The 27,342-nt window shown below is 39.7% G+C and overlaps 1 protein-coding gene across 1 annotated transcript in view; it reads right to left on the bottom strand.

Moving 5' to 3' along the window:
* The window catches only part of LOC125133783 (cytochrome P450 2J2-like), a 35,582-nt gene extending 8,709 nt beyond the window's left edge, over window positions 1-26,873 (bottom strand). The window contains exons 1-6 of the mRNA XM_047792307.1: window positions 26,630-26,873; window positions 14,721-14,883; window positions 5,667-5,816; window positions 5,109-5,269; window positions 2,393-2,569; window positions 15-156 (exon numbers count right to left, since the gene is read on the bottom strand). Of these exons, the coding sequence (XP_047648263.1) occupies window positions 15-156; window positions 2,393-2,569; window positions 5,109-5,269; window positions 5,667-5,816; window positions 14,721-14,883; window positions 26,630-26,839 (1,003 nt within the window). The 5' untranslated portion in view covers window positions 26,840-26,873. The remainder of the gene's footprint in view (window positions 1-14; window positions 157-2,392; window positions 2,570-5,108; window positions 5,270-5,666; window positions 5,817-14,720; window positions 14,884-26,629) is intronic.
* Between the last annotated feature and the right edge of the window lie 469 nt (window positions 26,874-27,342).

The raw sequence follows: 27,342 nt of genomic DNA, 5'->3' as shown, positions 1-27,342 counted from the left end.
ACTGACATGCTCACCTTGGATTTCTGGGTACATGGCCATGAAGAGCAGACCCCAGCGCAGTGTTGTTGACGTTGTCTCAGTTCCAGCAAAGAAGAGGTCCAGGGTGGTGAAGATGAGGTTTTCTTCATGGAAACTTGAAGTAGCATCACCCTTATGCTAGAAAGTACAATGATGATTGGTTTATTCGGGTGGATCTTGGTACTCACAACACATGGGGGTCATCCTAGAGAGAATGTGGAAGGAGAGATCCCAGGAGAAGTGATTTTCTCTTTGGCCATCTCAGGAGGCAGAAACTCATTAATGAAACACCATTAGCATCCTCCTGCCCCAAGTGCTGGAAGCTTTTGTTACATCTTCTGGATGAGAGCTGAAACAACTATTTTTTTTTAACTTCCATAATTTGGGAGTTTCTACTAGTATGCTGAAAAAACAGCCTTGGTTTCCAATATTTCCTACATTATTCACTATCTGTATGATTTTAAAAAGCTACTAAACTCCTCTGTATTTCAGTTTCATGACCATAAAATAGAAATAACAGCACTCACCCTTAAGATGGCATAATGAATTACATGAGATGGAAAGGGCATGTAGCTAATCCTCAATAGAGTTTTGTACTGATACCAGAAAGAATTTCTCTAAAGTACAAAAATTCACCCATCCCCCATTAATCTTTTTCTTTCTAGGTTAAAATTTTCTGATCCCAACAGCCATTCCTCATGACACTGCAGCAGCTCTACCACCTTCCTCTAGAAGCTTCAATGCATCCATATTCCTTTGTGATGGTTCCCCACCTGCATGCCTTACAGCAAGTGATGTGTCTTCCTCAGAGGAGAAGTCAATGCTCCTATGAATGTTATGTCAATAAGGTGAAATAAGAGAGCAGAGGGAAAGAAATCTACCATTTTGCAAACTTCAGGAGAATAAATGAATAATCTGAGGGTCAAAATTTATGACTCTGAGGCAGAGGGGTTACTATAGTAAAGGCTAAACATCCAACTTGGCATTTTTTCCTGCTTCTTTTATATCATCTTGGAAAGTGGACGATATGGGGATGAGGAAGGCAAAGTCCCTCCCACGTGATGGTAAACTTTAGCATCTGAGTCAGCTTTACCTCTGTTCTGCCCTGGAGAACTGGGAGAAGGGGTAGAAACCCAGGCACAGGTTGAAGTGATAGGAAACACTGCTTCTCTTTCCTTTTGTGTAAAGCTCCTTCAGACAAGGATAGAGGGTAGAGAAGAGACTACGAAAAAGGAAGAATTTGGGCTTTGCCAAGGCCTCGAAGCAAATGATCTTAAATGTCAAACCTTATTTCTAATTGTTTCATCATTTCTGAGTTAATGCTATTCCTACACTCTGAAATATTGCGTCGATTTTTACTCCCCTGTGCTGGCTGAAAAATGACCCACATAGATGTCCAGTTCCTAATCTGTGGAATCCATGAATATTATATTGCAGAAGGAACTTTGTCAATATAATTATCTTTTTTTTAAGAAGTTCCCAGGCTAGGGGTCAAATTGGAGCTAGTAGCCTATGCCACAGCAACAGCAACACAGAATCCAAGCCGCATCTGTGACCTACACCTCAGTTCATGGCAATGCCGGATACTTAAAACACTGAGCGAAACCAGGGATCAAACCCACATCCTCATGGATACTAATTGAGTTTGTTACCACTGAGCCACAATATCTTGATGAAATTAATTATCTTGATGAAAGAAGATTAGCCTGGATTATCCATATGAGCCCAATATAATCACAAGAGTCTTTATGAGAAGGGTACAAGACAGTCATAAAGAGATGTAAAGATGAAAAAAGAGATGATGGTACATTGAAGGCTTTAAGATGGAAGACATGGCCACTAGTCAAGGAGTGCAAGCAGCCTCTAGAAGTTGAAATGTCAATCAATGGGTTATGCCCTAGAGCCTCCAAGAGGAGCAGCCCTGACAATACCTTGGCTTCAACCTAGTGACACTGCTTTCAGACTTCTGAACTCTAGATCTATAAGAGAATGAATTTGTGTGGTTTCGAGCCCCGTAATTTGTTACAGCAGCAATAAGAAAGTAAAATACCTTCATTTACTCTTTAAGAATTAAACTCTAGGAGCTCTCATCATGGCTCAGTGGAAATAAATCTAACATCCATGAGGACGCAGGTTCAATTCCTGGCCTCGCTCAGTGGGTTAAGGATCCGGCATTGCTGTGAGCTGTAGTGTAGGTTGTGGATGTGACTCAGATCCCACATTGCTGGGGCTGGGGCTGGGGCTTGGTGTAGGCTGGCAGCTGTAGCTCTGATTCAACCCCTAGCCTTGGAACCTCCATATGCCTTGGGTGCAGCCCTAAAAAGCAAGAAAAAAAAAAAGAACAAAACTCAGGAAACAACTCTGGCTTCCTCACCTTTTCTATTTCCTGGAGGTAAGCATCAATGAAGTCTCTTGCTTCAGCAGGATTCCAGTCTGTCCTGTGATTTACAATCATTTGAGCAACAAACATTTTCAGTTTCTCCCAATTACTGAAGAGGGTTTGGTGGGGTCCCGGAAGGAATTTCATTATCCGTGGAAACACATTGAAGAACTGATTGAGAAAAAAAATAAACAATAATAGAGACAAGGTGGTGCTAGTTTTATACTTTTTAAAGACAGTAGACATCAACTTCTCTTTCCATCTCTTTTATTTGCTTACACTTAACCTTGGAGTCATCCTTGACACTTCCTCTTTCTTTACCCTCTTCTTACCCTTCTGGCAAAGCCTTCCAGCACTCCATCTAAAAAATAACCAATTTCTCACCATTTCTCATCATATGTGCTTTGTTGTCCTTGTACAATCCACCAACATTTCTTACTTGGATGCTGTAAAGCCTCCCACAGTTTTCCTGATTCTATACCTGACCACTTCCCCAGTCTGTTTTCCACTGAGCTGCCAGTGGGATCATTTAACAGTTTAATAAGATCGTTCCCTTTCTGGTTCTCAGCCTTCAATGATTTTCCATGGCATTTAGACAAATTCCATATCATTTCTGTCTTGGAGCTCTACGTGAGCTGGCTCCTCCCACTCCTGTCACCTCCTCTGCCATCACTCTCAGTCATCACACCCTCTCTTCCTCTCTCCAGTCCAGCCCCATGGGCCTCAGGGGTCACATCAAGGATGCTCTCGGCTCGGTTTTGGCATTTGCTGTTCCTTCCATGTAAATGCTCTTCCTTTGGAATCTGTGTAACTCCAGGCCCTTCCTTCATTGAGGTGCAGCTCAAATGTCATCAATTTAGACCTGTCTTACTTGACGATCCTATAATTAGCAGCATCTTTGGCACCCTCTTTCCACACTCACATTTTGTTTTATTTTTTCTTGGCAACTGTCACTAATGTGTGTGTGTATGTGCATATTTGTGTGTGTAAAACATATGCATCTATGGATCTACTGATCTATCAATTTATCCACCTATCAGTCTGTGTTAAACATAGATATGTATTCATTTGTCTGTTCCCATTATGATGTAATCTCCATGTGAGTAAGACACATTTACTGAAATAAACAGTTTTTTTAAAAATATATTTCTCTAATATTATCTGGTAGAAAATAGACAGCATAACAGAATAGAAATTTGCCCAAGTTTAAAATGAAACAGCCATGGGTCTAACTGTTAGCTTTGTTGTTTTCTAACTATAATACTTTGCTGATAATAGGAATAATAATAGTAGTAATAATGAGTGATTTGTCACTATTTAAACAACCTGTTAATGGGAACCCAGGCAATGTTCATGACCAAATGACATGAGACCCATACAGCACTAACACACAGCCAGTGACCGCCATGTGAATTTGCTCACACATTTCCATGTTGGCCTGAACACATCTGGATGCTTCATTTCATCACTAAAGGACTGTTGTAAAAATTAACTGAGATAAAGTATGTGCAGTTGCTCATCAAAGTGCCTGATCTATTTTGGATCTCTAAGAAATGCTTCTTACCCCTGCCTCACTGCCCCATCTCTCCTAGGAATTTGTGTTCCCTGGGGACAGGCACCTGGATACCCACTGAACTCTCATGACTTTCTAGGTTCTCTATTAATTGGAGGGAATAAAATGGAATTACTGAATGGGGACTACCACAAATAGAATCGAGTATAAATAAAATTATTCAAAAGCAACTTTGACAATAATCATAATAGCTCACATTCATTATGCTTCTTTAATGTGCCAGGAGTCATGCTAATTTCTTTATCAGTGTTGGTATGATGGGTCCATAAGGCTCCAGGCAAAGATGTTTGTCAGGAATAAATAAAACACTTGGGGATGACTTTCCCTTAGAAATGGTTTCCAAATCTAGAAAAGTGGCTGAGAGTCCAAGAAGGTGAGCAGAGGTTTTGTTAGACTCACAGGCCTAGCAGGACAAAAGCAGAGGGCAGAACCTACAAAAGGGGTGAGGTCTGAACCCCCAAAAATTTATAACCTGCAAATTAAGAAGATTGATATAAAAGTGAGGATGGGCAAGTAAGGTGTACAACCACTTGGGAAACCTTTAAGTATTTTTACATCCAGGTGTACATTTCAGAGATGAGTGGATGTGTCCACATGAAGGATGAAACCAGAATGTTCATGACAACTTGATTCATAACATCCCCAAACTGGAAATCCACAAGTGTTCATCCATAGTGAAAAGAGTAACAGAAGGAGCATATTGATACATGGAAATGACACAAAATAAAGAAAGGAGTGCAACTAACATGTGACCCTCAAAACAATGCGCCGAGGGACAGTCAGGTACCGAAAGGTACTGCTGAGGGAGGACGGAGATGGTGGACTAGGAAGGGACATAGAGAGGAGGGACTCAAAGCTGATGGTGATATTGTGCTTCTTAAAGAAAGAAACATAGGTCCATAGGTGTAAGTCATGTTCAGTTTTCTACTTTACATCAATAATAGAAACATTGTTTATAGTGAATATTTAACAATATTATCTAAAACACTAGATTCAACATATTGACTTCAAATATGTGTTACAGTCTATTTTTAAAAGGTTATCTATTAGCAAAAAAAAAAAAAAAGGAAGACCTTATCTGTGTCTGACATCAACCTGATTAACCTTATCCAGGATAGGAAGTGAGAACTGCCTCACCTGGCATTGTGTTGATGTCTCCTGACATGTGACCTCATCCAGGAGCCTCAGCAACTCTTGGAACTGGTCATCCTGGTAGTCAAAGCGCTCCCCAAATGTGATGGAGCAAATGATATTGGAAACTGCATTGTTGATTTTGAAGTGAGGGTTGAAAGGCTGTCCTGAAGGCAGAGGAAGAGATGGGCCCTTCAGATAGCTTCTTTCTATTTCCACTGAGAGTCCACTCTACATGACATATGACATATTGACTATAGAACCACCTCTGAAACTGTGGCCCTAGCACACTTCACAGGGTATGATAGTATGGCAAGTCCTCAGTCAATGCTTGGCAAGTCAAACTAATGACCAGGATTTAAAATCAGTAATGTGTTTAATACCCATTTTCTTGTGCTTAATTCTCAGGCTCCATGAAGGCAGATCATAGCTAGCTGTGCACTCTTATCCTCTCTGTGCCCTACACAGTTCTGGGAACAGGTCAGGCACATAGACATTTACTGAATATCTGGTTAGTGAATGAAGGACCCCCAGTCCCCAGCACCTGTCCTATGACACACTCACCATTCTCCTCTCTTACTGCCTGGATGAGGTATTGAGCCTCTTCCTGAATGCGTTCCTCTAAGCTCTTCTTTCCTAAACCAAAGTTCCTCAGTGTTGTCAGGGTGAACCTTCTTTGCTCCTTCCATACCTGGCCTCTGGACATGATTAATCCTGGGAAAAAGAAAGCCAAAGTTATGAAAAGAGAGCCATCAAGAGCACATGGATATGTTATCAGATTGAAGCGCATTAAGGTCCCTACAAACTCTTCAGAGAAGTAGTCCCAAAGCAATGGATATAATGGCTGGCATTTATTGGTTGCTTGAAATACCAGGCATTTTAGTATTTTTAATGTATTATGTGATTTAGTACTTACTGGAACTCTCTGTGGTGGATACAATCATAAGTGCCAACCTCCCCTAAATTTTGTTGATGAGAAAAACAAGGAACAAAGGATAAATGTAAACTCTGAAAGGTCACAAAGTTAGTAAACAGCTAAACCAACATTCAAATTCAGACCTGCCTGACTCCAAAGCCCATGCTTTGATTACTTATCACCTAAGTATATTTAAATATTTGTTATATTACATACCAAGGATGCATTATATATTAGACGAAGTCTATACTCATAAGGAGGCAAAGCCTAAAAGGAGAGTCCTATATAAGCTAGACTTTAAAGGATAAACGAATGACTCAAGAAAGCAAGGAAGAGTAAACAGTCTATGAAGAAAGTACACAGAGGAAATAAAAAAGTCCAGTGTGTTCAATAGACCATCATTTATTTCAAACACACATGAGGCCACAGTCCTTTCATGTTCACTTCCAGAGTACTCTTTAACTCCTATTAATAATTGGCCTTGGCCTCCACCAACTCAATGAAATATCCCTCCCTGCTATCCAGTCCAGGGTCCCTTTAAACCTCATCTTCATATGTCACCAGCATAAGACACTTCTTTCTTGGAACATTCTCTTTCAAAGGTACCCAGGACACCACATTCTCCAGATTTTCCTTCTAATCCTCTTACACAGAGAACTTACCATATCCTTTGTTAATTTGCCTTCTTCTTTTAAATATAAAAATGATCTATTTCTTCAAGGATCATGTTCTTCAAGTCTCTTCTCTCCATACCTATGCTAGAGTTAGATGTGGTGCTCACCTTCTCCCACAAACACATCAAAAAAAAAAAAAAAACACATCTATATGTAGAATGATTCTCACAAAACATCTATTGAACACTATCAGAAGAACTTAAACCTCTGAAAAAGGCAAGAAACCCTCTACATGACTGGGTAGAACAAAAGAAAGAAAAAGAGAGAGAGAGAGAAAAGGAAATCAGGATGAGACTAGTATTCCTGAAAGGGAGCAGATAAAGAGAAAAGGAACCCACACCCTGGAAAGCCACCTAACCTACAGAAAGAGGAGAGATCAGCTGAGATGGAGGGACCTCAAAGTCACCAAGAAAAGCGTGGCAGCTTGACTGGGGAAAGCAAAGCAGAGTGAGAGCTGCAGAGATCATCTGCACAATCTCCCTGGACTCCACAACCTGAGATGCTGGGGCGGGGTTTGGGTGCTGAGACTCAGGCCCTGGAAATCAGTTCCAGGGAGAGGACTAGGGTTGGCTGTGTGGAGACAGCCTGAGAGGTTAAGGAGCAGTGTGCCATGAGCTGGGGAATGGAAGGTGACAGCTGAGGGAACCCAGGAGGAGGTCTGGGCCTGCAGGAAAAGCAAGGCACCACTGTTGGGGAGCACAAGAGGAGAAGGGGTGAACTGACATAAGAATCTCTTTCTGTGTACTCGTGGGCTCTCAGAGGGTGGTGCACTTCAGACACAGGCTACGGGCAGTGAGAGGTCAATTGCTTGGTCTATGGGAGACTGGGTGCCTCTTGTATGGGCTATGGGTGGCTGGGCAACTCTTGTGTAGGCTAAGGATAGTGGGGGGCTAAATGCGATGTGGTACCTCTTGCATGAACTACAGGTTGTGGGGACAAACCACAGCAGTCATCTCAGAAAACAGAGGGTAGCATGGCCCACCATTAGGGTCTGTGAAAAGGCTCCACTTGCAGCCCAAGTCATCTCAGATGTCGGAAAAAAAAAAAGAGGGCACTGCAACTGAGCACCAACCATGGTTGCTCTCAGTCCCCTGGGAACACACCCACCCTGCTGCTGCACTGCCAAACGAACGCCCCAGGCAGCACCCACACATGCCTGATCACTGTCACTTCCAGGACCCTGCAACTAGGACAAGCCTGTGCAGTACCTCCTGAGTGGGCTAAGCAAGATGGGTTTTTCTTGCATGGCCTACTGCATGTATTTCTTGCATGGTCTACATAACCACTGCAGTTATCTCTGACTCCAGAGGTAGGCATGGCTCACCACCACTAGGGGTCCATGAAAAGTCACCACTTGTGGCCCCAAAGACCTCAGAGGGCACCACAGAGTAGGGCATTGAGACTGAACACCAGCTATTGTTGCTCTCACTCCCCTGGGAACTCACACACCCTGCCGCTGCAACTGCCAAATGCTCTTGGCACCACCTAAATCTTCCTGAGGCTCATTACCACTTCCCAGGACCCTGCAACTAGGAGTAGCCTGTGCCATCTTCCAGAAGGTCCTTGCTACTGTCAAGAGCCCAGCAACCAGGCACTGACTATTAGCCCTGCCCATTGACTCCTTCTTCCTGTAAACACACTGAGCATCCTATCAAGGGGATAACAGCTCACACTGAAGAACGAGACAGCAAATATCCAAACTCCCAAGCCAAAAATAAACAGTACCCCCTCCCAGAAAAAATAAAAGGGGTGATCTTGCATAGAAATAACCCTCCCAGACTACAAAAGTTGGTTTCCCTAAACTCAGAGTAAGAAAAATATAAGAAAAATGAAGAAACTCAGGAACCATTCCCAGTTAAAAGAACAGGAGAATTCTCCTGAAGCAGCAAACAATGAAACAGACCTCTGCAGTCTAATAGACACTGAGTTCAAAAGGGATATTGTGAAAATACTGAAGGAATTAAGGGTGACTATGAAGGAATTAAGAGCAGACATAAACAGAAATATAGATTACTTTAGAAAGGAACTAGAAAATATAAGGAGGAACATAGAAAAATTAGAAAATTCATTTACAGAGATACAAACTGAACTAAAGGCACTAAAGGGCAGAATGAATAATGCAAAGGAGTGAATTAGTGACTTGGAAGATAGAATAATGGAAATCAGCCAATTAGGACAGCAGACAAAAAACCAAACGAAAAAACATCAAAGCAATATAAGAGATCTATGGGATAATATAAAGTGGGCCAAACTATGCGTAATAGGAATTCGAGAAGGAGAAGAAAAAGAAAAGGGGATTGAAAATATATTTGAAGAAATTATGTCTGAAAACTTTCCAAATCTAAAGGAAAGAGATATCAAGATACAGGAAGCACAGAGGGCCCCAAACAAGTTGAACCAAAACAGGCCCACACCAAAACGTATTATAATAAAAAATGGCAAAAGTTAAAGAGGATTCTAAAGGGGGCAAGAGGAAAACAAAGTGTCAATTATAAGGGAACTCCCATAAGGCTATAAGCTGTTTTCTCTAAAGAAACACTACAGGCCATAAGAGAGTGGCAAGATATAGCCAAAGTTACAAAAGGGAAAAAACTGCAGCCTAGAATACTCTACCAGCAAGAATATAATTTAAAATAGAAGGAGAAATGAAGAATTTCTTGAACAAACAAAAGCTAAACCCATTCTAAAAACAGCAATACTAAACCCATTCTAAAAGAAACACTGAAAGGGCTTCTCTATCTAATAAAGAAGTAAGAAGAAATAGGATGGAGGAAACCACAATTGGAAAGCAATCACTTAAAGAAGCCAGTATACATATCTAAAAGGAAAAAAAAAAAACCTATTGTAAAAGTGATGATAAACAAAAGGAACAGCAAAAGGACAAACATGAAGATGTTAAAAAAGGACTTCGAAATCATAGAATGTGGGGAAGGAAAGAAAGAAAATCTAGATTCTTTTTTTTTTTTTTTTAGAATGGTTGAAACTATATGACTGTCAGGCTAAGGCAAGCAGGTATAGGAAGGGATTAACATACTTGAAAACCAGGGCAACTGCAAATCAAAACTAAACATTACATTCACAAAAACTGAAAAGAAAAGTACTCAAGCATAAAATAAAAGGAAACCAAAAACAGAAAGGAACAAAGGAAAAACAGATAATCAACTGGAAAACAAGTTTAAAATGGGAATACATATTTACCTTAAATGTCATTGGACTGAATGCTCCAATCAAAAGACACAGAGTCGCAGATTGGATAAAAAAAGTCTACAATATGCTCTCTACAAAAGAGAAGCAAAGGTCACATATAAATTGAAAGTGAGGGGATGGGAAAAGATATTTCATGCCAATGGACAAGACAAGAAAGCAGGAGTTTCAATACTCATATCAGACAAAACAGACTTTAAAATGAAGGCCATAGGAGTTCCCGTCGTGGCACAGAGGTTAACGAATCCGACTAGGAACCATGAGGTTGCGGGTTCAGTCCCTGCCCTTGCTCAGTGGGTTGACGATCCGGCGTTGCCGTGAGCTGTGGTGTAGGTTGCAGACGCGGCTCGGATTCTGCGTTGCTGTGGCTCTGGCGTAGGCCAGTGGCTACAGCTCCGATTCGACCCCTAGCCTGGGAACCTCCATATGCCATGGGAGCGGCCCAAAGAAATAGCAAAAAAAAAAAAATGAAGGCCATAAAGAAAGACAAAGAAGGAGACTATTTAATGGTTAAAGGATCCATTCAAAAAGAGGATATTACAATCATCAACATATATGCCCTTAATATAGGAGCACCCAGCTACCTACAACAACTACTAACAGACATAAAAGGAGAAATTGATGGGAATACAATCATAGTAGAAGACTTTAACACCCCACTCATATCAATGGACAGATCCTCTAGACAGAAGATCAATAAGGCAACAGAGATCCTAAATGACACAATAGAAAAGTTAGACTTCATTGACATTTTAAGGACATTACATCCAAAAAAGTCAGAATATACATTTTCTCAAGTGCACATGGATCATTCTCAAGGACTGACCACATATTGGGGCACAAAACCAACCTCAACAAATTTAAGAATACAGAAATTACTTCAGTCATCTTCTCTGACCACAATGGCATGAAACTAGAAATCAACCACGGGAAAAGAAATGAGAAAAAACTAACTACATGGACACTAAACAACATGTTACCAAAAAACCAATGGGTCAATGAGGAAATCAAGAAGGAAATTAAAAACATACCTAGAGACAAATGACAATGAAAATATAACCATTCAAAATCTATGGGATGCCACAAAAGTAGTGCTCAGAGGGAAATTCATAGTGATACAGGCTTTACTCAAAAAAGAAAACAAATCTCAAATCAACAGCTCAACTCACCACCTAAATGAATTAGAAAAAGAAGAACAAACAAAACCTAAAGTCAACAGAAGGAAGGAAATCATAAAGATCAGAGAAGAAATCAATGAAATAAAGATTCAAAAAACAATAAAAAAATAAAAACAAGAGCTGGTTCTTGAAAGAGTAAACAAAATTAACAACTCTCTGGCCAGACTCACTAAGAAGAGGAGAGAAAAGAAACAAATAAACAAAATAAGAAATGAAAAAGGAGAAATCTCAACAGATACTGCAGAAATAAAAAAAAAAACATGAGTATCCTATGAACAATTATATGCCCACAAATTTGACCACCCAGCAGAAGTTGACAACTTTCTATAGACTTATAGCCTGCTAAAAGTGAATCAAGAAGAAATAGATCAACTGAACAGACCAATTACTAGAAATGAAATTGAATATGTAGTAAAAACACTCCCTACAAGAGTCCAGGACAGACAGCTTCACAGGCAAATTCTACCAAACATATAAAGAAGAACTTGGAGTTCCCGTCGTGGTGCAGTGGTTAACGAATCCGACTAGGAACCATGAGGTTGCGGGTTCGGTCTCTGCCCTTGCTCAGTGGGTTAAGGATCCGGCGTTGCCGTGAGCTGTGGTGTAGGTTGCAGACACGGCTCGGATCCCGCATTGCTGTGCCTCTGGCGTGTGCCGGTGGCTACAGCTCCGATTCAACCCCTAGCCTGGGAACCTCCATATGCCGAGGGAGCGGCCCAAGAAATAGCAACAACAACAACAACAACAACAAAAAGACAAAAAAAACATATAAAGAAGAACTTATATCCATTCTCCTTAAACTTTTCTAAAAGGTTGAAGAAGAAACACTCTCAAAGACATTCTATAAAGCCACCATCACTCTAATACCAAAACCAGAAAAAGATAACTACCAAAAAAGAAAACTATGGGCCAATATCTTTGATGAACATAGACACAAAAATTCTCAACAATTTTTAGCCAAACAAATCCAACAAAAAAAAGCATTTGACAAGGTCCAACATCCATTCACGATAAAAATTCTTACCAAAGTGTGTATAGAAGGAACATACCTTAACATAATCAATGCCATTTATGACAAACCCATAGCCAATATAACACTCAATGGAGAAAAGCTGAAAGCCTTCCCACGGAACAAGACAAGGATGCCCACTCTCACCACTTTTATTCAACATAGTACCGGAAGTCCTAGCCACAGCAATCAGACAAACAAAAGACATAAAATTTGTCCAAATAGGAAGAGAAGAGGTAAAATTGTCACTGTACGCAGATAACATGATACTATATACAGAAAACCCTAAGGACTCAACCCAAAAACTACTCGAACTGATCAACAAATTCAGCAAAGTAGCAGGATACAAGATTAACATTCAGAAATCATTTGCATTTCTGTATACTAACAATGAAATATTAGAAAAGGAATATAAAATACAATACCTTTTAAAATTGCACCCCAAAAAATCAAATACCTAAGGATAAATATGTCCAAGGAGGTGAAAGACTTATATGCTGAGAACGATAAAACATTAATCAAGGAAATTAAAGGGGCTTCAAAGAAATGGAAAGATATTCCATGTTCCTGGGTTTGAATAATTAACATCATAAAAATGGCCATACTACCCAAAGCAATTTGCAGATTCAATGCAATCCCTATCAAGTTTCCCATGACATTTTTTCACAGAACTAGAACAATCATCCAAAAATTTATGTGGAACCACAAAAGACCCAGAATTGTCAAAGTAATCCTGAGGAACAAAAACCAAAGAGGAGGCATAACTCTCCCAGACTTCAGGCAATATTACAAAGCCACAGTCATCAAGACAGTGTGGTACTGATACTAAAACAGACATACAGACCAATGAAACAGAAGAGAGAACTCAGAAATAAACTCAGACAACTATGGGCAATTCATTTTCAACAAAGGAGGCAAGAATATAAAATTGGAAAAAGACAGTTTTTTCAGTAAGTGGTGCTGCGAAAACTGGGTAGCAGCATGTAAATCAATGAAACTGGAACACACCTTCACACCATGCACAAAAATAAACTCAAAATGGCTTAAAGACCTAAACAAAGACAAGACATCATCAAACTCCTAGAAGAGAACATAGGCAAAACATTTTCTGACATAAACTGTACAAATGTTTTCTTAGTTCAGTCTCCCAAACATCAGAAATAAAAGCAAAAATAAACCAATGGGACCTAATCAAACTGACAAGCTTTTGCACAGAAAAGTAAACCATAGAAAAAGAAAAGGCAACCTACAGAATGGGAGAAAGTAGTTTCAAACAATGCAGCTGACAAGGGCTTAATCTCTAAATTATACAAACAAACAACTCAACAGCAAAAAAAAAAAGCAAAAAACAAAAAACAAACAACAACAAAAAACCCACCAATCCAACTGAAAAATGGGCAAAAGCCCTGAATAGACATTTCTCCAAAGAACATACACAGATGGCCAACAAGCACATGAAAAAATGTTCAACAACACTAATTATCAGAGAAATGCAAATCAAAACTGCAATGATATACCACCTCACATCAGTCAGAACGGCTATCACTATTAAGTCTACAAATAACAAATGGTGGAGAGGGCATGGAGAAAAGGGAACCCTCCTGCACTGTTGGTGGGAATGTAAATTGGTACAACCACTATGGAAAACAGTATGGCGGTACCTCAGAAAACTAAATATAGAACAACTGTATGACCCAGCAATCCCACTCCTGGGTATATATCCAGACAAAACTTTCATTCCAAAAGTTAACATGAACCCCTATTTTCATTGCAGTGCTATTCATATAGCCAAGACATGGAAACAACCTAAAAGTCTAACAACAGATGAATGAATTAAGAATACTACTCAGCCATACGAAAGAACAAAATAATGCCATTTGCAGCAATGTGGATAGAACTAAAGACTCTCATACTAAGTGAAGTAAGTCAGAAAGAGAAAGTCAAATACCATATGATATCATTTATATCTGGAATCTAATATATGGCACAAATGAAACTTTCCACAAAAAAAGAAACTCACGGACTTGGAGAACAGAACCTGTGGTTGCCAAGGAGGAGGGGGAGAGAGTGTGTTGGACTGGGAGTTTGAGGTTAGTAGATGCAAACTCTTGCATTTGGAGTGAATAAGCTATGAGACCCTGCTGCATAGCACAGGGAACTATATCTAGTCGTTTGTGATAGAATATGATGGAGGATGATATGAGAAAAAGTTTATACACACACACACACACACACACATAAAATATGTATGACTGGGTCACTTTGCTGTATAGCAGAAATTGAAAGAACACTGTAAATCAACTATAATGGAAACAATAAAAATCATAAAAAATTAAAAAAATAAAAAGTCAAACTCATGGTAGCAAACAAACAGAAACCATATCTCATCACTTACTTATTTATCAAATATCCAGAGTGAGTTCATGCAGGTGACAAGTCCCTGACGTTAGTGCTGATGCTGCCAGGTCACTGAGAAGACCCCTTCAACAGGGAAATGTTGGCACTGAGCTTTTTAGGGGCAGGGTTTTAACGATGGGCTTAGTCCCAGGGAGTGTTGGATAATTAAAATTACACCGGCAGCTTTCATAGATCACAGGATATAAAACATACATATGTTACATTAGTCAAGAAACTTACCATTTTTCTTAAAAACATGTTCTCGAATAGGGAGAATGGGGCGATTCATAAAATTTTGGTCATGATGGACAAGAACTTCTTTGATTAAGGGTAATCCAGTTACAACAACTGAAGGCAAGTCACCGAAATCCAGGCTAAAAAGGTTCCCGTATTTCTTCACAAACTGAAAAATAGTAAAATAGTCACATTTGAATATGCAGAAGTTAGTGTGTCCAGAAATGGATGGTGTGTGTAGCTTGGGTCAGGTGAGGGGAGTATGTGTATATATGTGTGTGTGTTGTGTATGCACCTTGGTCTGATGGGAATGTTTCTACCTGTTTCCATTTCTCCTTCTCTCAACTAAACTTGGGTTGATCCCATTATAGGACATGGACATACTTTATAAATATTAATTTATATCTTCAATTTCCTTGAATTGAGTGAGCACATACCATGTGTCCTCAGAACCAGGCGTAAAACTATAATTATAATAAAAACAAGGTCTCTAACCTCAAGCATCTTGGAGTCAAGTGAAGGCAGAGAATTCAGCACAAGTAACTTGCCAGCAAAGGCTGGGATGTGTTTAGTGAATGGTGGAGGGAGCATGAACTTGTTAGTAAATCATTAGTAAATCATATCTGTTTAACCAGGAGAGGATGTCCCCTTTCTCATCATGTTCTAGGTGACAGAAAATTCACTATGGAGATGAGCACATGGGCTCCAGAGCCATGTGCCTATCTTAACTCCATGGTTGAAGCTTTGAGCTCTTGGGACAGTTGCTTCACTTGTTTTTAGCCTCAGCTCCCCAGCTATAAATTCAGAAAATTTTTCCTTTCACAAAGCTCTCTGTTAAGAAGGATGAGAACAGCAATGTGAAAGGCACTTTGTTTTCTGGTACCTGGCAGACAGCCACTTGAGGCTCTGGGGAATGAATGGGCCCTGTGTGCAAAGGGATGTGGGTGCCCTTGCTTATGGTGACAGAGAGGACAGAGCACAAGATGATATGCCTGTGAGGGGCTCTCATGGTCACAGACAACCACATGCACTGGGTGCCATGATAACCACCTTTCATGTTACAGCTCATTAAACTTCCAACTACCCTACAGTAGCAATTATTTTCCTTGTCTTTCAGAAAAGGAAAATGAGTCATAGCAGAAGTAACTTAGCCAAGGTAACAAAGCTATTGGGTGTTGGAGGCAATCCACCAGGCATTAGGTCAGATTTGAGGATAAAGACATGAACCCAAGATGGCACTAGGACCTTAGAGTTCAGTGGATGTGAGAGAGTAAAAGTGAGGATGAGAGAGAGGGACCAGGGAGAGGGGGAGAGAGACAGAGACACAGAAAGAGACAGAGAGAGAGAGAGAGGGAAAGAAAGGTAGAGAGAGAGAGAGGAGTGTATACAAATGTGCAGGGATATACATGGCTAACTTGGGTGGCAGTCAGTGGTCAGTAATCAAAGTCTTCATGACCTGTTTTTTCAAAAGTGAATACTAAGTGGACCTTGTCTCTGTCTCCAGTCTGCACGGCTGTGTCTAGCCGCAGGCTGTGGTCTCAAACAGAAGCATTCATTTCATTCAGGTGTCTGTGGCTCCTCCCCCACAACCTCCATGCACTGGTGCTACCTCATGTCAGCTGGAGCCTCCTGGACCCCATCATCCCATCACAGCAAATACCATGGATTTAGTCTCATTCAGTCACTGTGCTCCCACATTAAAGCCTAAGCCAGATCTCAATCCTTCCATTGTCCTTTTGGCCCAGAATTTTCCATCAATGTTTGTGCATCACTAAGCACAGTGTATCCTGTCTTGTTATAAAGGCAGAGACAAGATTCCATCTCAAGCTGGTATGCCTATAAAGTACATGTGTTTGTATGTATTATACCATACATATTGTAAGAAACTGTAGGAATGGGACTTCATAAATCAAGATTTTTAAATTTCAAGACATCATAAAACTCCTAGAAAAGAATATAAGCAAAACATTCTCTGACATCAACCGTACAAAGGTTTTATTAGGTCAGTGTCCCAAAGCAATAGAAATTAATTATAAATTAAACTGATGGGACCTAAAAGATTTTGCATAGCAAAGGAAACCATAAAAAAAAAAGACAACCCACAGAATGGGAGAAAATAGTTTCAAATGATGTAACCGACAAGGACTTAATCTCTGAAATGCACAACAACTCAACAACAAAAAAACCAACAACCCAGTTGAAAAATGGGAAGAAGACCTAAATAGACATTTCTCCAAAGAAGACATACAGAGGGCCAACAGGCACATGAAAAAAATGCTCAACAACACTAATTATCAGGGAAATGCAAATCAAAACTAACGATATACCACCTCACACCAGTCAGAATGGCCATCATTATTAAGTCTACAAATAACAAATGGTGGAGAGGGTGTGGAGAAAAGGGAACCCTCCTGCACTGTTGGTGGGAATGTGAATTTGTATAACCACTATGGAAAACAGTATGGAGGTACCTCATAAAATTAACATAGAACTACCGTATGGCCCAGCCATCCCACTTTTGGGCATATATCCAGACAAAATTTCCATTCCAAAAGTTAACATGAACCCCTATTTTCATTGCAGCACTATTCACAATAGGCAAGACAGGGAAACAACCTAAATGTCCAACAACAGATGAAGGTATAAAGAAGTTGTGGTATATAAATATGTATGTGTGTGTATGTGTGTATATATATATATATATATATATATATATATATATATATATATATATAAATCAGCCATAAAATGAACAAAATAATGCCCTTTGCAGCAACATGGATGAAACTAGAGATTCTCATACTAAGTGAAGTAAGTCAGAAAGAGAAAGTCAAATACCACATGATATCACTTATACCTGGAATCTAATACATGGCACAAATGAAACTTTCCACAGAAAAGAAACTCATGGACTTGGAGAACAGAACTTGTGGTTGCCAAGGGGGAGGGGGAGAGGGAGAGGGAGGGACTGGGGTGGACTGGGAGTTTGGGGTTAGCAGATGTAAACTTTTGCATTTGGAGTGGATAAGCAATGAAACCCTGCTGTATAGCACAGGGAACTATATCTAGTCACTTGTGATGGAACATGATGGAGGATAATGTGAAAAAAAGAATGTATGACTGGGTCAATTTGCTGTACGGCAGAAGTTGACAGAACATTGTAAATCAACTGTAATAAAACATTTTTAAAAATATATTTATAAGAAGAAAATGAATAGCCCAGAGTATAGTGAAGTCTTTTAGCAGAAATGACTACAATAGTGATTCCTAGTTTTTTATGCCAATTTTCTTTCTTAAGGAGAATTTATAAGCTGTTACCTATGTATGCTCTGCATAAACTGTTGTAAAAGTTAAAAAAAATAAATTTCATTGTGTTGAATTTCTTAGGCTTTACAGAAAGGATTTCTTGACTAATTCAGAATAAGCAATGATGATGTGTTTTGGGAACGGCTGAAACTCTCAGGTAAAGCTAAATGACTCCTAACAAGGTATACAAGTCAGAAACAGTTTGTTCTTAGAAAAGACTGAGCACTCTATCAGCATTTGCTAAAATGAACTTCTGCAGAGTTCCATCCCTGCCAACCCTCAGCCCATGTATATTTCTAGTCTGAGAGAACTGGATCAAGCACTTTTATGATATGATCAACTGTGTGAACATGGGTCAGTCACATGACCTCCTGCAGCCCTGGTATGACAATGGTTCTGTCTAGCAATTCTTAAGTGCCCCATACCAGTCACTGTGCCAACTGCTTTCATGGAGGTAAATGGATGACCCACAGTCATCTCAGAAGACTTCAATGTAAAACAATGAAATAATGTAAAGGAAAAAAAGGGGTTAAAAATAAGGTGGTTCAAGTAGCTAGAAAAGGCTTAATGTCAGAATTGAAAATAGAAAAATAAAGAGAAAATGATCAATATGAGAGTTATCAATGGCAAATAAAAGCAATAGAAGACAGGAAATTTAATATGAAGCATTAAAATTCCAAATGTGGCATTAAGCACTTAAATGACAAAATATAGCAAATAAATGTTGGGAATAAAAAAAAAATTAGAAGTGGAGAATTAGGGAGACAAGAAATTGAACCACAAGATACAATGTTGCTGGAGATTCTAGTTAATCTAAATTCTTAAACTCAAAACCCAACAGAACAAAGACGTAAAAAGAGAAAAAGGAAAAAAGTCACTTTGTACCAATTCTTGCTCCCACTAGTAGCAGGTAAGGTCTATTCCTCTGAACACTCACCAGCACTGAGAGGTAGGTGTGTGTGTGTGTGTGTGTGTGTGTGTGTGTGTGTGTGTGTAGTGGGGGTTTAGGCACAAGGAGGGATAAGATTTTCTCTCACTCACTAAATTGAATATTAAAATGTTTCAGAGTTCCTGTTGTGCCTCAGCAGGTTAAAAATCCGACACAGTGTTTTTGAGGATGCAGGTTCAATTCCCAGCCTCTCTCAGTGGGTTAAGGATCCAGCATTATCACAAGCTTTGGTGTAGGTCACAGATGTGGCTCGGATCCTGTGTTAATGTGGCTGTGGTGTAGGCCCCAGCTGCAGCTCCAATTCAACCCCTAGCCTGGGAACTTCCATATGCCACAGATGTGGCTTTAAAACTAAAAAAAAAATTGTCTTAATGTGTTTGTATTGCTTTTATAGTTAAAAAGTGTTTCTATCCACTAAAGCACAAAAAAGAAACCTATGTACAAAAGTTCATAACAGAGGTTCTTACCCCTTTTTTTGAGTCATAGAACTCTTTGAAAATCTTGAGTCTGTCATGAATCTACTCTGTAAGAAAATTCTTTACCATGAATACAGTTATATAAACATGCAGTTTCAGGGGTTCACCAGTGCCCTGGGGCCCATGAACTCCTGCTAAGATTCCTGGTTTCACAGTTAGTCCTTTCCTGGGATTATGCTACGTTTCTGAGAACAGTCTGTAGAAATCAAATGCTAGTTCAAACCAACAAATCTTTATGAAATACTTCAAAGCTACCAGGCACCTTGTGACATTGCTATGTCATATGTGGAGGCCGTACACAGATCAATATGCTATGGCATTTTCCTAAAGTGCCCAAGATTCTATCATGGTGGAAGATGATATATGTTAGAATGCTAGAGAGAGGGATGATACTGTTGAAAAAAGAGATGAAGTTCCACTCCAGAAATGGAAGAAAACTTCTAAGAGGAGATGGTATTTGGACTAAATCTTAAATGAAATTCAGGGTTCCATCATAGAACATGTAGTGTGAAGGCAAAGACTAGGCTGACCAGTGTTCATTAAAGAGCACTAATCCTGTGCTAGGTCAAAGCCAGATGCTGGGGGTACAAGTACATAAGTTTAAGTGTTTGGCCATCTAAAGGCTAGGTAATCAGTTCTCATTATTACCATTCTCTGTTATCAAGATGGGGAAATTTTAGGAAGCACATAAGGGGACCCCGAGTCTAGGATAAGTTCTTGGAAAAAAAAATCTCTTATTTGTGTAGAGGGATGGGAGACAAGACTGAATAGCTATGACCAATATGAGCTAGACCAACGATGCTTTAATGTCAAGTGAAATATTTTAGAAACGTCAATAAGAGAGGTAATACAAGTGAGGGCTTAAGAACTTGGATTTTGATGTCATACAAATCTGTTTGTATCCAGCTTCTGCTTGTTACTTTCTTTGTGATTTTTGGTAAAGTTATTTAACTTCTCTGTGTCTCAGTTTCCAAATCTGTAAAATGGGGGATAGTAATAGTTGCCATATTTAGAAACTGTGGTGCTAGGTAACCATAATACTAAAAGTAATAATAAAACTCTCTATTGCTATTGATATATTTGGGAGTGTATTTTAGCAGAAGGACTCTAGTAAGCTATGGACAAAGGAAGGGAGTGGCAGTGACCAGGGAGTGAACTGATAAAGCCCATGCAGCAGTCAGGCCAGACAAGTGATGCCTGGTGTGAAACCAACCGACCACTGGCTTCCCTTGAGTTTGTTACTGTAAACTTTTGAAGAAAGAGTGAAAGTGGTAGATATAGAACTAAGCATTAATTATGTGCTAGGCACCCTGGCAGTAAACTGATATTAATGAGATTATTTGATTCATATAATAATCCTATAAAGTATTCCCAGTTTTCAGAAAAAGATTCCCAGATATATAGCACATAGTTAGTGGCATAAGGTAGGGCTCTTTCTAACTCTCTCTGTATGTCTCATCCTTTAATGAAAGCATGAAGATATTCTCTCTCTCTCTCTCCTTCTGCGTGATGGCGCTCCCTAAGGATTAGCTGGCCACATGACCTTCCAATCAGAAACCCTATCTCCCAGCGTCTCCAAGTGTGGCAAAGGGGCCATGAGTAGTGGTGATTGTGCATCCACTGGGCCATGTCCTTATATGAGAGTTACTTCTCACCACCTCCCACTTTCTCCTTTTCATGGACCAGAACTTACACATGATCATGCTTTAGGATCAGAACAACAAAATAGAAGGAACTGGGGTTTTTGGATGACTCTGTGGTAGAAAGCAGCCTCCCTATGCTAGAATTTCTGCCTAAATCTTAACTCACTTGTGAAAGAGAAATGAATTTCAGTCTCTTCTTACATCACTGTATTTTGGGGCCTTTTTGTTTCAAGCAGTTCAATGAATATCCTGACTAATACATTTATCCACCTTATCTACCATTTCCCCACCTAAGTCAAATAAGATCTTCTCTTATTTAAGCACATACTCCTATAATAAGCCATATAGCTAATGTAGAGAAAGTTTAGAAAATGGAGTTAAAACAACAAAGGTTCTTATCATGCCATACAAATAGGCCAGTTTCTTTACTGACCTTTCACTGTGTTTTAACTCATTCCACTTTCCCCCATTTAAAAATCTCCAGGAGGTTATTCCATGTAGCCACTTGCCTAATGTATTCAAGCTCAGCCACATTTGTCTCAACATTCTACACAAGGTTACCTCCAGGGTTTCCCATTCACGGTGATCCTATCGTCATTTCATTTGGATACTGGAATTTTATATCACACATTCATCATACACGGTCTTCTACTGCAACTGTCACATGATAAGCAATTCATAAATACCTGCTGAGCTCATGAATAAAGGCATTATGCTCTAACTATATAATGAAAAGTCAGGTAGCTTAAGTAGAGAATAGGTATAAGAGTCAAACAGTCCTGGGTTCCAGTCACTGTTTGTTCATTATCTATGCTGAATAACTTGGGAAAATCACTTTACTGTTTTCAACCAGCTTTTTTAGTAGTCACATGGAAACAACATCCTAAGATTCCTAACTTGTGTGTCTTTTGTGAACATTAAATGAAAATTAACATACATCCATACACAAGACCTAGCAAATAGTTGGTATTAATATATCCAAATTGCTAGAATATAAATTTAATTGCAGCTAAATCACACCATTTAACGCCATTTGCTTTATGACCAACAATATTTAAATGCAAACTTATACAAAATAAAACATAACAGTTCTGATGAATGATCAGTGGGCCAGGGATAGGACCCTAGCCTCAGTTTCATCCCTGGCCAGTTTTATACATTAGGCAAATCATTTAACTGTTCTAGTTACATCTAAGTTAATGGTAAAACAAGGGTACAGGTGAAGTTTCCTTTTTTTAATTTTATTTTTAAATTTTTTGGCCACATCCATTGCATGCAGAAGTTCCCTGGTCAGGAATCAGACTGCACCACAGCAGTGACCCAGGCCAAGGCAATGACAATGCCACATCCTTAATTCGCTGTGCCAGCAGGAAACTTCTAGATCAAGTTTCTGTTTCCAGATAAGAATGAGGAACAGCATTTTATTTTATTCCTAATACTGGTCATAATACTAATTGGCACAGACCAAAAAATAATTCCATACAATCCTATTCTCTCTAGCCAAAGGACTAGAACCTTTCGTTCTCTTTGTCTTCCTGTTCTGGAGACAAACACCACGAAAAAGATGTGGCCCTTATCCACATTAATGGGTGCCTATGGCACTGGATGATATGGCTAGAAACCTGTCTTCACCTGACCCCTGAAACAAATAGGTGATGCCCCTCCCTTGCTGAGTCTGAGAGCTGAATTGTGACTATCACCTCTGATCTAAACTATAGGGACTTCTTGGAGAAGTTGGTGGGCAAAATTATGATTTCTAACACTCTACAGAAACAAGAAGGTACCCCTTCCTCACAGAGATGATATGGTTAGATCTCTGACTTCCTTCCCCCTCTGTAGTAAGGAAGAGGCTGTGCTACTCAGAGGGGCTCCAGGCTTTCATCCTCATCCTCATTCTCTCCAGCCTGCATGGATAAGAATGTGGGGTGGAGTCCAGTGGGGGTGGACAACATGTAAGTGGGTAGACCAAAATAGCACTGCAGGGGCTTTGTAACCTAAACTGACGTCTGATCCATAATCCACAAAACTGAGGATTCTGAGCATAAGCAAGTTGACTATGTGCCAAAATAAACATTTTACATAGAGCCCAGAGTCATATAACAAAATAAACAAAAAATGTCCAGAATAAAGTCTAAAATTACTTATGTTACCAAGAACCAAGGAAATGCCAAATTGAATGAGTTGAAACCAATACTGAGATGATAGAAATGTTGGAATTATCAGATGAAGATTTTAAAGCAGCTAATGAAAATGTTTCAAAAAACAATTACCTTCTCAAATTTTTTTTAAAAAATAGAAAATCTTAACAAAGACATATAAAATATATAAAAGAACCAAAGAGAAAATTTAGAACTAAAAAATACAATAACCTAAACAAAAAAACTCAGTAGAGAAACACAATGGCAGAGTGTTAATGAGGTTAATGACACAGCAGATTCAGTGAAATTGAAGATAGATTGTATTGATAGAAAGTATCCAACCTATCCAACCTGACCAATATGGAGGAAATAGACTGAAAGAAGAATAAAACCTAAAAAAAAAGAAAAAGGGGGAGTACATGTTGTTTCTCAGAGGGTTAAGAACCACTATTGTCGCTATAAGGATGAGGGTTTGATCCCTGGCCTCATAGGTAACAGATGTGGCTCAAATCCTATACTGCCATGGCTGAGGTATAGGCCTCAGCTGCAGCTCCAATTTGACCCCTAACCTGGGAACTTCCATATGCTGCAGGGATCTATGTTGGAATAACAAAAGATGTATCATTTGTGCCATCAGTGCCCAAGAATACCAGAAAGAAAGGAAAAAACAAAAACAAAAATGAAACAAAACAAAAACCCATGGACTTGAAAAAATATTTAAGAAATAATAGCTGAAAAATTCTAAACTTGATATCAGAAAAAACTACAGATCCAAGAAGTTGTGAGTGAACCCAATAAATCCAAAGAACTCAGCACCAAGACATATCATAATCAAATCTCTGAAATCTAAAAAAAAGAACACTTCTTAAAAGCATGCAGAGGAAAACAACACATGGGGAACACAGTTCAAATTACCCAGATTTCTCATCAGAAACTAGGGAGGCAAGAAAGAAGCAGCACACCATTTTCAAAAGATTAATAAAATAAACTGTCAACCTAGAATTCTATATCTAATGATAATGAAGGTTGAAATAAAGACATTCTTAGACAAAGGAAAGCTAAGAGAATTTTTGTGCCAGCAGACTGGTTCTAAAGAGTGGCTAAAGAAATAACCAACTTTCTCTAACCAGGAAAGGAAGAGCAATAGAAAGGGTAAATAAATGGGTAAATATAGTAAACTATCTTCCTCTTATTGAATTTTAAAATTGTGTTTTACAGTTAAAAGCTAAATATAATACTGTTTGATGTGGTGCTCAATGTATGTACAGATAATATTTAAGACAATTTATATTTTACAAAGTGAGAAAAGTAAAAGGATCTAGAAAGTTTTAAGGTGTTTATGTTCCACCTGAAGTGGTAAATCCTTACTGCAATAAACTATGTATGCATAGCATGTAATATTTATAACAACCACTTAAAAAATAATATAGAGAGATATACTCAAAAACATGATAGATAAATTAAAATGAAATCCTCAAAAAATGTTCAAATGACTCATAGGAAGAAAGGAAATGAGAAATAGAGGAATAAAAAACAAAGTTAAAATTAGAAAATAAATAATAAAAGACAGATTTCCGTGTTAAAATATCAATAACTACATTAAATATAAATAATCTAAACTGACCAATTAAAAGAGATTGGCAGAATAAAAAAATTACTGACCTATATGCTATCTACAAGAAACTCATTTCAAACATAATCATATAAGTAGATTAAAAGTGAAAGAATGGAGAAGTTCCCATTGTGGTACAGCAGAAATGAATTCGACTAGGAATCATGAGGTTGTGGGTTCAATCCCTGGTCTCACTCAGTGGGTTAAGGATCCCGTGTTGCCCTGAGCTGTGGTGTAGGTTGCAGATGTGGCCCAGATCCTGCATTACTGTGGCTGTGGTGTAGGCCGGTGGCTATAGCTCCAATTCGACCCCTAGCCCCCTAGCCTGGGAACCTCCATAAACCACGGGTGCGGCCCTAAAAAAGAGAAAAAGACCAAAAAAAAAAAAAAGTGAAAGAATGGAGAAGCATATACTATGCAAACACAAAAAAAGAGATGGTGTGGCTACATTACATCAGACAAAGAAAAGCTCAGGCAAAGAAAATTAACAAAGATAAAAAGGGACATTACATAATCATTCAAGAGCCAATTCACCTAGATGACAATTTAAATGTATATGCACCATATAAAAGAGCTTCCAAATACATTACTGGAAACTACCAGAACTGATTAGAGACATAGACAAACCTGTAGTTACAACTGTAGACTTTAACATGCTTCTCCTAGTATAGGTACCATCAGTAGATAGGAAGTCAACAAGGGTACCAAAGAAATAAAGAACACAGTCATCTAAGTATATTTAGCTGACATACAGTAAAGAACATGCCACCCAACAGCAGCATAATACATTTTTTCCCAAGTATCATGGTGCTGTATATTGGATCGTAAAAACTAACATTTTTTAAAAATTGAAATCATACAAAATATGTCCTCTGGCTATAATGGACTCAAATCAGAAATCATTAGCAGAAAGAAAACAGGAAAATCTCCCAATACTAGGAAATTAAACAACACATTTATTAAACGAGGGTACAGGTTTAGGAGTTTAGTTTAAAATTCTGTAGACTGATCCTGTCACTTAGTGGTACCAGTTGGGTGTTTCTCCAAGTGAAAAAATCTTCTCCATCTGAACTTGAATATCTATTACAGGCTTGTGTTCAAAGTGCTTCAGACACTTTGAAGGGAAAGGAGTGCTAATAATTGTTGGGTACCTACAATAAGCTGTATTAATATTGTCCATTCACTGTTTTATTTCATTTTCACAACAGCCTCTCTCAGTGCTATCAGCAAGGTACCTGTGCTGAGAGGCAGTGAAGAAGCTGAAGATTCCTGTGAATGTGTTGGGGGGTGGGGGTGGGGGTGGGGGTGGATTTTAAGAAATTCGGAGCGACCACAGTTAGGGAGCCCTGATGGGTAAGGGTTAGAAAGAATATTGTAAGGAACTATGAGAAAAGTTCCAAGTGGCTGCCTAAGGAGTCTGCACTCTGGAGTCAGCCGGAAAGTACCAAGAAAATCTAAAAAGAATGATATTTAAAAATAATTACTTTAGTGAGACTGGATTGCATCCTATAAACAGGATGTCCCAAATATAGCTAACAAGAGCCGCAATTAATTGACTTAAAATATAGCACCTGGCACGCTTAAATAATAAACACTTAACAATACTTCACCCCTAGATAGAGCAGGTGGAATTATGCCAGTTGACGGCAAGAAGAGCGAGGCTCAAAGCGGGAGGTACCAAGATGCCCGCTTTAGCCTCAGAGCCCCATCCTCCCGCCCTCAGTACCCAGAATGGCCTTTGTCCTTCAAGTCAGGGTCAGGACCCGGCCGGACACCTTCGTCCGCTCCTACCCGCTGAAGTGAAAGGTGCCCCTTCTCAAAGTCCAGATGGAAGAAGTTGCCTACGAAGGGCAGAGACAGGGGCCCAGGCGGATAGTTCTTTGGGCGCCGCCTTTTGAGGAAATCAGCAAAGATGAGAACAGCGACGGCACTCAGCAGGAAAGTAAGGGGATGGAGCGCGGTGCAGAGAGCCTCCGCCAGGGAGCCCATCGAAGCAAGCATGGCTGCAACCTACGCTTGCTCTTCCGCGGTCTGGACCAACTAAGGTCCGGGTGGCTCTCTGACTCGGAGCTGCCAGCCCCGCCCACCTTCACAGCGGGGCACCTCCCAACAGCCAGGCCTCGCCCCGCCCTTCCCACCGCCCATTCGTCGCACCCCTCCCCTGGCGCGCCTGGCTCCCAGTGTCACCACGTCCGCGGGACCGGTCCGGGCTCTTTCCTAGGTCCCGCCTCCTGCCACCCACTCAGTGTGCCCTGCCAAGTTCTCCCCTCTCCCCGGTACCTACCCTGCCCGCCTGCTTCCCACCTGTTGCTTGGAGCCAGATTCCCGGGAGAACAGGCAAGGGTGTTGGAAGAGGCCCCAGCTAGGAGAATTTTTATTAGCTGTTTAGAAAGCCCATCCCTCCGTAACACCCTGGGGGCTCTAGGTTTATCATTTCACTGAGTCTCTGAGAAGGCTGCGACTACTGCGCTTCCTGTTTTTCAGTCACTTTCTCACCAGAGGAT

The sequence above is a fragment of the Phacochoerus africanus genome, chromosome 8 (genome assembly GCF_016906955.1).
Source record: "Phacochoerus africanus isolate WHEZ1 chromosome 8, ROS_Pafr_v1, whole genome shotgun sequence".
Lineage (NCBI taxonomy): Eukaryota > Metazoa > Chordata > Mammalia > Artiodactyla > Suidae > Phacochoerus > Phacochoerus africanus.
Note: the sequence above shows the minus strand (reverse complement) of the source record. Positions and strands in the feature narration are given on the sequence as shown.